Genomic DNA, 12,216 nt, shown 5'->3' with positions numbered 1-12,216 from the left:
TGCTGCTGTGGATCTGGGACAGCAAACCACTGAGGACAGGAAGCCGCTGGGAGCAAGAACCACTTATTAGCAATTTCATCCTAAATGTAGAATATTGATAGAACTTTTCACATGCATAGTTGTGTTTTAGCTACAGATTTGTTTCATGAATGGTATTAATGACTGCTAAATGACTCATGGATTTCTCAAGCTCAGTAACAGAAACATGCAGTACTGGAGGACAGGATGACAATGTAGACTAAAAAACAAATTTTTCCATTATATACATCGGCGTACTGTCCCCTCCCAGTCTGTTCTAGTCTATCATGTTGATGCTACGTCACACCTCTGTGTCTCTTGCATGCTACTTGCATGCACAGGCAGTCAAGTGAATTTCCATGACACTTCCTCTCTTTATTTGCTGACCTCAGTCAAACACTGAGCAATAAGCGGTTGGGAGAACATACAGCTGAACTATCAGGCACGAGATAAGACTGCTGTTAACCTGCACCTTTTTAATTTATTCATGTCAACAACAACAACAACAACAAATACAGAAGAGTTCCCAACTTCATTTCTTGCCTGCAAGACAGCTGGTATTGGCACAAGCACCCTGGCATAACATAGAGATCTACCTCACTAAAAATAAAAGACAATTATGCTGGTATAATGACCTGCATATCCCCAATGGAAATAATCTGATTAAACCAGCTGCAGAGATATTCTAATTAGGCCTTGTAACTTGTTACCAATGGAGGCAAATAAGTCTGATGTTTCATTCAATACAGACTTTAAGCCAGTCTTCATTAGGAGGTGTATTAAAAGGGATCATTTAGAATGCCGATTTTTAAATTTTCTTTTGTGCCCAAGCTAAAATATTCAAACAGAAAGGCCACACTCTTGGTGTGAACACCATTCACACAGCAGAGCAACAAACCTCCATGTCCCCTTGGTTACAGTATAATCAATATGATGGACCGTGTACATATTCAAGAGGGAATTGTCTGTCAGCTTAGATTTGTGCAGGTGGACGTGAGAGTTTTTGTTCCTTTGACACTTTCCGGTTTGAGTTAATCCTGCTGAGAGGAAACAATGTCCAAGGAGGCAGTGGTCTGAAGTCACCTGTTTAACCTGCAGAACATGTTCTGTAAGCTGATTTAACTGCAGGTAATCCACTGGGATCAGTAGGACGGGAGCAGACTCACAGCCTCACTTTCACTGCACTATGTAAACTACCTTGTTAAATGATAAAAGCTATGTATTCTTAATTAAGGAATTTGAACACATTTAATAAAAAAAAAACAATACATTATAATTTAGATGTTGGATTGGATGTTGGATGATTGTGGGAAAAATCATGGACAAACACAAAGGTAAGAGTGGTCTGATTTGCTTCTGTGTAATAGCTCGCACATGATTAGTCTCAGTCTGACAATAAGCACAACTACACAACGACTCAGTGGGCTCATTACAGATAAGATTGGATCATTATGCAAGATTGTGATTGCACTGGGGAATAATGACAGTGATTAAATCAAAGGAAAATCTGGGGATATGTGAGTTTATACTGGAACCCATCGTTACCAGGTTCGTTAGAAAATAATGCATACATTTATACTTCCCCATGTTTCCCCTTCACTGTACACATATTATATGTTTACTGCTCAGGCACCACTCACAAACAGTCTGAGGGCTGGAATAAAAACACTTTATTATCATTGCATATGCTCTAAAACATAGCGTGAGTGTAGTTATTATATGCATATGTATGTGTAGGTCTGATGAGTTCAGAGCAGCTGCAGAGGTGGGTGTTTCTTGGGCTCCAGAACTTCCTGTTAAGGGCTGATGAAGGTGTCCTGGGTCAAATATAGCATAACATCTGTGATGGGAGGAGCCACTCTAAAAAAACACAAATGTCACTTTCACTTAACACCATAGTGAAAATGCAAAATACAAATGACAAATTATTCATTTTCTACATCAGAACAAGGCTGTTTCCACTTCAATAGCCACATAATTTAAAAACATAATAATAAAACCTGTCATTTAAGCATGTCAAACACTTGAATGATTCTGATTCATGCTTAGACATACGGTAAGTACACAGATGCTGACTGTTGACAGGGTCTGTGTAATTACCATTAATTTGTCTAACTTGAGACTTGGATCACTACTTCTTTCCAATCAGCCAAGATCATAACAAAGTCAAGATGGAAGGTTTTAAAATGGACTTTGAAATGCCTTTGCCAGCTGAGACCCAGCCATGGTTTTTTTCTCTCCTTGATTTGGCTGCAGGATTCAAGGCAAGGACATCTGGCTCCCTCATCAGAGAGGTGCTCCAGTTCTGAACAAATGGACTGCCAGTTGTGATTTCTACACTGGTCATTCACCTGGAAATGCTGTCTCCCTCCTTTATCAATGTGAAGCATGGCCCTCATAAGCTTCCAGGTGTATCGTAACAACTGTCCTCTCAGGCTATACTCTACCAGACACTAAGGTAAAGGTCTTTAAGCTAAATCAAAGGTTGCTGTAGTCATAAAGCTCTGTTATAGGAGAGTATACCTCACAGTTTGATAATAATGTTTAAGGGCTATCTTTACTGTTTTCATTTAGTCATTATAATTGCAGGCTCTTGCATTGTAAAGCATGTTTTCCTGAGTGTATGTGTAAAAGGGGGTTTGGGGAACTAACTGCTGGTTGCTAAGTGACAGTCCTGGAAAGAAGCCATTCATTCGCAGCCCAGCTCTTGAACAGCCAGAATTCGAGATAATCCTTTGTGCACCTTCATACCAACTGCTGCTCCAAATCTCCTGTACACACACACAGCCGGTTGCCATAGGAATTCCAGGGACATCTGACTCAAGAATGACATGAGTCATGAATTTAAAAAAAAAAGAGACTCTTCTCAGAGTAGCTTTGCTGAATGGACAGTAGCATCTATGTCTTTTTTTTTTAAAGAAACAGACAGTCTTAGTGGGAAAACACCAGGTGACTGTATTATTTAGCCAATGATCCTCTGATGCACATGCATTTTTATTCAATAGTCTGACAAATGCATGTTTTATTTGTTTTCAGTTCCCTCCAAGGCCACAGACACCGCTTGCTTTCAGTCACGATTCCCCTGTGCCTGTACAGTATTTCTGCACAGTGTCTAACATGCATCAGCCTGAAGATGTGTTAAAAAGCAGATTTCATTTTAATCAAAGCAAAATATAATTTAGTACATTTTGATGCTAACTTTGCACAGTATTTGTAATTTTTAAGGGACAAAACCCTCTAGATAGTTGTAGTGTGTGTTGCTGAGTTTTAAAATATACTTCACAACAGTATCATTGCAAAGCAGGAAAAGGATCTTTCATGATCACCCTGACTGGATAAACATTAAAGGCTTTGTGTGACGTAAGACATAGAGTATGTTGCTTTCTGTATCATGACACAGCTGCCAGGTGTAGTTTGGTGTAGATCTGTTTGATCTTGTTCCATTTGTATTTGTTTGGCATTATGAGCACAACATGCTGAATACCACCTATTACCTCCATATTGAAAAAAAAGCAGATGAGAGAATCAGAATCAGAATCAGAAATACTTTATTGATCCCAGGGGAAAATTGCTTGAGAGCTGCTCTATGGATAAAACACTCTTAGCAGATAATTAATTTCCAGATGGACAAATAGCACTTTAAGCTCCAGAAAAATAGGAATATTTAATTTGAGGTGAATTGTCCCTTTTAACTTTAGTTTACTATTATTGAAAATAGATCAAGTTCAAAGAATGATTCATTTTGAACAGAAACAGAATCGCAGGTAACCCTCACAGAGGAGAAAATATAGGTCGGCACAACATTCACTTCTCTACTCTGTGACACAAAAACCAATCAACCTGACAGCAGTCTCTGATCAGCAGAGGACTTCCATCTACCCCTCTCTCCCACCCCCGCCACCACCGTTTAGTCTCTCTCAACCCCACTGTGGCAGGAGCACTGGTCCCATTTCTGGATGAAACATGGTCTCCATCCTAATTAACCCAGATGTGGATATTAATAAGATGAAAGCAGGTCTAGACTAGAAACGGGGCAAACTGAGAGAAGGTGGTCCTGATTTCAGAATGGTCACATTAAAGTGGGACACCTTCGCCCCTCCTCTGACAGGGGAATGAAGTCAGTTTCTATAAAGACTATACCCCATGGCCCTTTTTAATTGGTCCCACCTCTCAAGGGGTTTGAGAGCAATGAGAAGCTGAGAATATCTAGGAGGGAAGGCCGCATTGCATTAAAACAACAAAGAAATGTCAAGCTGGTGACACATTATTTTCTTTGGTCTTCGGTCAGTATTTGAATGACAATAGAGTTGTAGCTTGTTAAAAGAAACATGTAGAGTAGCACATGTACTAGAAGTAATGATTGTTCATTTACATTCACATTTTCTTCATAACACACATGATGAGAAGATAACCTGTAAATCCAGCTGAACAAAGTGAAGGAACAGACAGTAATGCAGATGAGTGTGCTTCCTTAGAAAAATAAAACTTGTTTTCATTGCATCATCTTACATTAAGTGTGAGACAGCATTAAGACAGAGGCAGATCAGGAGACACTCAGAGGACCAAACAGGAAACAGTGATGAGCACAGACATGACTCATTCAGCTGATTGTGTTCGTGGAGCCACCAATGTGTTGCATGGTGTTGTTCTAATGAGCGGCTGAATTAACCAAGATTTCAGGGAAATTGAAAACAGACCACAAAAGACATGAATAAATAAATAAATAAATCAGTTCCAGAGAAAATGTGAAAGCTAAAAGCATTTCCCAGCATTTATACACAAATGCACCTCCTCACATTTAGATAACAACATTTACTTCAGATCATCTCAGCTGAGAATAGATAAATCGAGTGGAAGGAACTGTGTGCAGTTGTTGGCACCACAGAGACATGCTTTCCTCTGGAGTCCATCTGTCCTACTGGCCTGTACAGTATAATCTCTTTGTGTGGAAAGAAGCTCTACAGGATGTTGGGGATTGTATTTTCCAGAGTAGTCAAATGTCAGTTCCTCATGAGCAGAAATGTCCCGTCCAGCAAACAACGCCAGTCTTGGAATTACAGAGTGCACACGCACAGGGAGCATGGACAGGTTGGGCAGACAAGAATGGTTGAGGAATCTGCCTACATTTCCCACCTGGGCCGGGTCCACAAATGTCTCAGTAATGCAGCCTGTACCTGCATGCTCCCTTACAGCGATAATGTAATTATTTTCTTCGGGTTTCTGGGCAAGCTGTCTCCGTCTGGCTTCTTCAAAACTGATCACCTCCCCTGCATACTCACACACAAACGTCCCACATGGGATTTGCTCTAGTGTTCGTACTCCCGATCCCCTGTTCTTGGTGCTGTAGACCTCCAACCTAAGCTGTACCCCTCTCTGCACCACACGGTTAGAGCAGGTGTCACTGCAGGTGCAAATGGCATTGCACTCAAACACAGGTGAGGAGTATTTTGAGTCAGTTCTGTTGAGGTCCAATAGTTTGCCTTTGCTGCCATACGCCTGACCATGTACCTGAAGGCAGGAGCAACTCTCTGTGAAGCAGGAGTGGGAAAGGCAGGAGCATCCAGGAACGGTGACTTCACTGGGGTCTACATTGCATCCTGGACCCTGGACGTTATCTGGAGAGTACTGAAAAATAACAGTAACAAAATTTCTTTTGTGGAAAACCACACCTTTTGTTTGCACAAGTGCAAACTACATTTATTAGACACAAAGCAGGACATTGCCCAAACTTTTAGAAAATTGTGCAAAATTATCTGTATAGGGAAGTTGCTGATCAAAAATAATGAGTAGCTGCAGCTTTAATTCAAATGTATTTAAATTTATGGGAAATCTGTTAGAGGGCAGGTCTGAATGTGCTGCACTTGCCTGTCTGAAACCCAGCAACCTCCACTACCAACCGCATAAACACAAGCAACCCTAGTTTCACCACAACCAGCAACGTCTTGTGTGTCCTCTGGATTAAAATAAAATACATTACAATACAGTGACGACTGTCCTCTAGAGAAAGAGCCGAAAATAGGACAACACCTTTGAGAGGCAGTTATTTTCCCTGCACTGCAGGATCATGATGTCGCTGTAGTGATTTGCTGCCATCTGCTGGTAAAACACAGGGTGGTGGTGCCAGGTTTGGTTGGTAAATTTGATTTTAGAAATTGTGAAAAGTTCAGTTTAGTATTAGCAGCTATGATTATCTGTCTAAATATGGCCTGCAGATTCACAAAAAGGAACACTGGGTGTATTCACTGCACAGTGTCCATCTGTTATTTCAGTCTACAAAGTGAGGGTAGACAGAACAGTTATGATTCAGTGCCTTCTCACTGAAAGTCTGCAGATGGGCTCAATATAATTATTAATTATAAACCCATATTCCGTGAGGCTAAATGTTTACTGCGCTAACATATTGCTAATTTACAACTATTGGACATGTGTAACTAGTTCACACACACAGGAAGATAAAAGAGAGAGTAACGTTACCTGAAATTTTGAAAACGTCGACGCTTCAAATAAAACAGGAACATCCTCTAAGCCGTGGCTCAAATCTGCACCATGCTTCTCAAAGGCACTCATGTCTGAAGCTGAAACAGCAGCGGAGCAGCCCGAGATGTCAACAAACCGCCAGCTGCCACTTCCGGTAGTTTCACCCCTGGCTACCGCCCTCTAGCGACGCCTTTGATTCATTACAGCCATGTGGATAAATTCAGAGAGGCGCATTGTCTAATCTATCAACGCGTAGGCTGCGCAAAGATGCCTAGGAAATAGTTCAGCACATAACAGCGGGGTGTAAAATACTGTCAGGACAAGCATACATCGAACACCATAGCCAGGTGGCTGGCATAGTGTATACCCAGGTCTAAATGGGAAACATGGGAGAATGAGCATGCTAAGGTCCTGTGGGACTTCCAGATACAGACTGATAAGATGGTAATGGCTAACCAACCGGACATTGTAGTGGAGGACAGATGGGAAAGGAAAGCCATTGTGGTTGATGTCGCAATCCCAAGTGATGGTAACATCAAGGAGGAAGAACATGAGAAGTGAAAGAGAAATAGAGAAATATCTGGAGAAAACCTGGCAGGTGTGGTCATCGGCACTCAGTGGACACCAAACTGGAGCAGTGGTTACAACAGACCTCTAGAAAGATCTAGATCCAGAAGAGCACAATACTAGGAGCATCAAAACTACTGTGCAGAACCCTCAAACTCCCAGGATCCAAGCTTGTAAAGAAGGAACCAAGAAGGGAGAGATGGGAAGTTTTAAATGCTGAATATACCCATACATTTTTTTTCTGTGTTTTTATGTGCTTAATCACGCTCAGCATCCCACAGTGTTTATGATTCTTCTAGCAGTAATGTCATATATCCTGCAGGTGGCAGCCTGACATAACTATATATAACCAGGATTCATCTTTTAAGTGACAATTATGTAGCCACTGTAAAAACTAATGAAAGGCACGACAAATTATATCCAAAGAAAGTAGTGTCTATAGTTAAAACTGAAAATGTTGCTCTCTGGGACACTCCTATAGCTTCACTAAAAGAGCCAGTGACATAAAGAACATTCTCAATAAACAGACATAGTGGAAGATAATTTGTTAGCCTGTGTGTTTCCTAAACTCCTTCTCCTCCTTCTTGAATTTTATTTTTTCTGCACAGTGAGAAAGTGTTTCCACTCCTTTAAGTGGATTTACATTGTTGTCATGTGTAATTGATATGCAGAAGTCTGTGCTGTGTTGGCTATCAGAGGCAGCTGGAAGGGAGGTCGCCTTGTCAACGGGCTTTTTCACGCTGCACACAAGTGACTAAGGATTTTCCTTTGAGAATTGGCCTTCATCTTTGTCCCTGGGCAAGGCTGCAGACTGCACAGTCATAAGCTAAAATAGCACTATTTAACAGATTGAATGATTGAACAGCAACAGAGAGCACTGCTGAAGAATGATTTTTACGATTACGTTTATTGTTTTTTTAATACAATACAATACAATACAATTTTCATACAATAAGACATCTCTGATTGGTTGTTTCGCCTGCTCTGATTGATCTGCTCTGCTTTGATTGGTTGTTTCGAGGACCTTCTCTGATTTTTCTAAAATCTTCTCTGATTGGGTGTTTTTAAATCATGCTAAGATTGGCATATTTTAAAGTCTTTAATTGTGCTCTGATTGTTTTCTTAAGGCTTGCTCTGATTGGTTGATTTGTAGCCCTGCTCTCATTGGTTATTTTTAAGGCCTGCTCTGATTTGTTGTTTTTGAAGCCTGTTCTTTTTAGTTGATTGGTAGCCATGCTCTGATTGGTTGTTTTTAAAGCATGCTCAGTTGTTTTCATTGCCTTCTCTGGCTGGTTAATTCTAAGCCTTGGTAGATGTCAGCCCTGTTTTAATATTTTATTTCTAGGGCCTGATCAGTTTCAGTAAATGTTTTCAGCTCATGAACAGTGTCTTCCAGATGATACAATCTGATTTGACATTGTGGTTGTAGTTGTGTTGGCTGTCAAGGAAGTGAAACTGCTCCCTTTGTTCCAGATGAGGCAAGTTGTTGGGGGTCCTCAGTGGACTCCATTGCCTGGGATTCTTTGACTTTAATGAGAACACACACGCACACCAACACAAAAGGAGCTGAACTTTGAGGCTGGAGTACAATTGGGTGGACAGTTAATGAACCAAAGGCATGACAGAGTCCGTTCTCCAGGGGGATTATCAACAACAGTCCAGCACTCCCTCTGATACCGTGTTGATTGACTTGGCCTCAAATTGGCTGCGATGCCTCTTCCAGCTTGTGAGGAAAGCGGCACCGTGGCCTGCTGGATGCACTGTTGTTGGTTCTGACAGAGGAGAACAAAGAAGATTTCAAAGGTCTCTCTCATCTGCCTCTGTCAGCTTGAGTAGGAATGATTATAATGAGTTGACCCGGAGGTTGTAAAGGGACTTTTCCCAACTGCTACTTCATCAGAGACAATATATTTTCCTCTAAAATCTAGGCAGGTGAAAACATGACTTCAGCCTGCATTCACGCTGTGCTCTGCAGCAGTGGTCCCATGAGACTACTGGGTGCCTTCGCCTGCTGCCAGGCAACTGCGGCGATGATATGATTTACTCACATGACAAGGTTTTGCAAACCAATTAAATAAGAAAGTCAAAGGGGTGCATCGGTCTCCTGAGGCAAGCGTCATATTTAGCTCTGCGCTCTGAGTTTAAAGAATGAAGGAAGTCAAATAAACACACAAAAAGATAGACAGTGAACACCTAAACAAAATCACTAGATCTTCATTAAATCTTTGTTGTGTCAATGACTACAGGTTTGCTATAATTTACAACTGAAGTTGTTAGCACTTTAATATTCAGTTCAAATCAGTTCAATTTCAAATGTATGTGTTTAGCATTAACAATGAAAATTGTCTCTAGGTAATAAACATAAACATAAACGTCCCTCAGGATAAAATTTTAGGCATGGTGGGGCTCATAAGGGAGGACCCTCCTGCTGATGTAAAGCTGAGTAAAGGAGGAGAAGATGAGGTAAATAGAACAGAGTGGATGAGAGAGAGAGAGAGAGAGAGAGAGAGGGAACTACAAGCAAACCTGTACTTCGAGAGCAAACTCCCCAGGTCTCACTGGCTTCAAATTCTTAGGGGTCCACATTACGGAGGATCACTTCATGGCAACACACTCCTCCTCTGCATCCATCATCAATAGGAAGGCAAAACATTACCTCTCCTTTTTAAGAACATTGAAGACATCAGGACTGGCTTAAGGCCTTCTCAATAACTTGCATCACAGCTTGGTCCAGCAGGACCAGAAGGTTCTGCAAGTCACCAAGACAGCACAAATGGGCTGGGTCACAGCTGCTGGCTGTTCAGACATTTTCTTTTTAGATCACCAAAGACTCCACCTATCCACCTCATTGAACTGCTACCCACCGGCAGGCAATACAGAATGACACACTGCCTCACAACCTGAAAGAAAAAAAGCTTCTTCCCCAGATCCATTAAACAGCCTACAGCACCCGACGGGCTACTATGTGGTTTCAAGGTTTGTGGGAAGGGTTCAGTCAAGCTCGGCGTTCATAGTGTACAAACAGATGGTCTATGACGAACTGAACCCCCAGATGCAGCACTATGTTATACACTCCTGCTGTGACTCATAGTAACCGAGCTTTCTTCAACACGTCTTCTTTTAGTCCATGGGCAGAAAGATTAGTGCAATAAATATGAAACTTTATTGTACTGCACTGAGTTTCTTAATAAATTCAGAGCAGAATATTAAAACCAGACTACAAAGGTAATACTGTAGCCTGGTTTGTGTTGCATCATATTTAATAATTTACTTTTATTTCTAAAGATCTACATGCAGTGTTTTACAGCAGTGCATAACTTCCACCAATCAATGTGCAGCTCTCACAAGTCAAGTCAGCCAGCCGTGTTCCCTGTAAAGATGTTGAATCTCTCAAGAGGTTCTATTCCTCCAATCCGATCGATACCCTTTGTCTGTTTCCACTTAGCCTGCTGTGGGTCAGTGTCTATGTTTTAAATGGGGTGTAATAACCAGTAGAAACATTCTCAACAAGACATCTTGTGCTGCAGGGAGACGAGAGAAACTCTCAGCACAGAATATCTGTTTGCACATAGTTCTGGTTAAAAACAAGTTGACACAGCTCTTCTATATCACCCAGCACAGTGGCAGAAGAAGACTGTCTGTGCACCGACTATTGAAGTGCTAATGTTCGCTCTAATGATCGTGCAGGTTCCATTTTTTATCTCTGCATTCTGTCTTCAGCACGCACACTGGCATGAAATGGCCTGCACCAATCACAGTGGAGAATGGATGCCAAATAAAGCAGTGAATAGTTTTTAATGTCCTGTCATCATCTAGGAAAATAAATACCTTTTACCACAATTTTTCCCCTGCATCAAATATGACTTAGTTCACACACTTCATGAAGCATTTATGTATAATAAGTTATTGTTGGATATAAAAAGGAAGAAGTGGCACCTGTGAGCATGATATTTCACCCACCATCCATCTTTATACAGTCTAAGGTAAGCAGGAGTGAGATAAGTGCTAACTTTGAGCCTCACAGTGACACTGAGAAAAGAAAAAAACTTGGAATCAGTATTCATATAATCATATCAATAATCTTTTCTATGCTTCTGAAACAGTCAAACCAGAATTGGGTCAATTTTGACCCTGGAAGACAACAGGAAGGTTAAAGTAACCAAGGCGCCATTTGTGTTGTATTGGTCAATGGGTGGTTGACCTTTTCATGTGTTGCACCTAATGAAGAGTCAGAGGAAGCTATAAGGTCAAGGGCATGTTGTTATGCAAGGCAGAAATCTGCTGCTTTCCAGTTTATTGTTAACGCACAGATACAAGCCAAGTGTGGGCACTTAGTGTATGCACACACACAGCAATCATTCTAAGAGGACACTTAGTATTGTTCTGATAAACAGGCAATCAATGGATGAAGTGCTTCCAGCCCTGATTGTATTGTCCTAAAAATGTTTCAGGTATCCTTGCATTTCTGTGTCTCGTTCCTTTTTTTCACCACTGTGGATTACTTTATATTCCTGTTTGAATAGGCACAACTGTAACAGTAGGATCTTCGCCTGGAAAGATGGAAATGAGCTTCAAGCCTCTGTGTCAGCACAGAGACTTAGCATACATTCACGCTCACAGCATGCCCCAGGCAAAAAGCAAAGCTCTTTAATTGGGCCCTGGGAGAAAACACCAGAACAATCCGTCCAACAATTCATTATGCATTTATCAGATGATTAACATTATTGAAGTGCATTATGTTTTCACAGGTTTATTGTTTTATTTTGTGTGTGTTCAGATGGTATGGAGTCCTACACAAGCAAAACCTGCTTCTGTTTGTATAAATATCAGCGTCACAGGTTGCCTTAGCTCTGATGTCCCAGCGCTGCTCAATGAGTGGGTGAAGCTTATTGCATCATTGCCCTTTTACAGCAGACTAGATTTGTTTACCATCATTTTCCTTCTCGCTTTGGCTGTTCAGTGACCATTCCTTGAACAGGCCATTTGCATTCTGAGAGAAAAACTAATGATGGAGGTGCACACATCTGTGGATGAGATTTGGAGTTTACATAGACAGGAAAGGACCGCATTTCTGACACTTGACTCTGTGGTCTGCACCAGTGCCAAAAAAACAACAACATCTATATGCTTTGGGTGAGGTTTCACCTTCGTGGT

General features: G+C 41.2%; 1 protein-coding gene across 1 annotated transcript; it reads right to left on the bottom strand.

Annotated features, from left to right (window-relative positions):
• Positions 1–3,657: 3,657 nt before the first annotated feature.
• On the bottom strand, positions 3,658–6,601 carry setmar (SET domain and mariner transposase fusion gene). The gene is made up of 2 exons (XM_028406382.1): positions 6,493–6,601; positions 3,658–5,643 (listed from the first exon to the last, which is right to left on the bottom strand). The coding sequence occupies exons 1-2, from the start codon at positions 6,583–6,585 to the stop codon at positions 4,846–4,848; spliced, it is 891 nt and encodes a 296-aa protein (XP_028262183.1). The 5' UTR covers positions 6,586–6,601; the 3' UTR covers positions 3,658–4,845.
• Between the last annotated feature and the right edge of the window lie 5,615 nt (positions 6,602–12,216).

The sequence above is a fragment of the Parambassis ranga genome, chromosome 5 (genome assembly GCF_900634625.1).
Source record: "Parambassis ranga chromosome 5, fParRan2.1, whole genome shotgun sequence".
Lineage (NCBI taxonomy): Eukaryota > Metazoa > Chordata > Actinopteri > Ambassidae > Parambassis > Parambassis ranga.
Note: the sequence above shows the minus strand (reverse complement) of the source record. Positions and strands in the feature narration are given on the sequence as shown.

Excerpts from the sequence above, each read along its gene's own strand:
- setmar (XM_028406382.1), bottom strand. The coding sequence starts at position 6,585 with ATGAGTGCCTTTGAGAAGCATGGTGCAGATTTGAGCCACGGCTTAGAG. Across the intron at positions 5,644-6,492 it reads CGACGTTTTCAAAATTTCAG|TACTCTCCAGATAACGTCCA; the intron begins GTAACGTTACTC and ends GTTATTTTTCAG.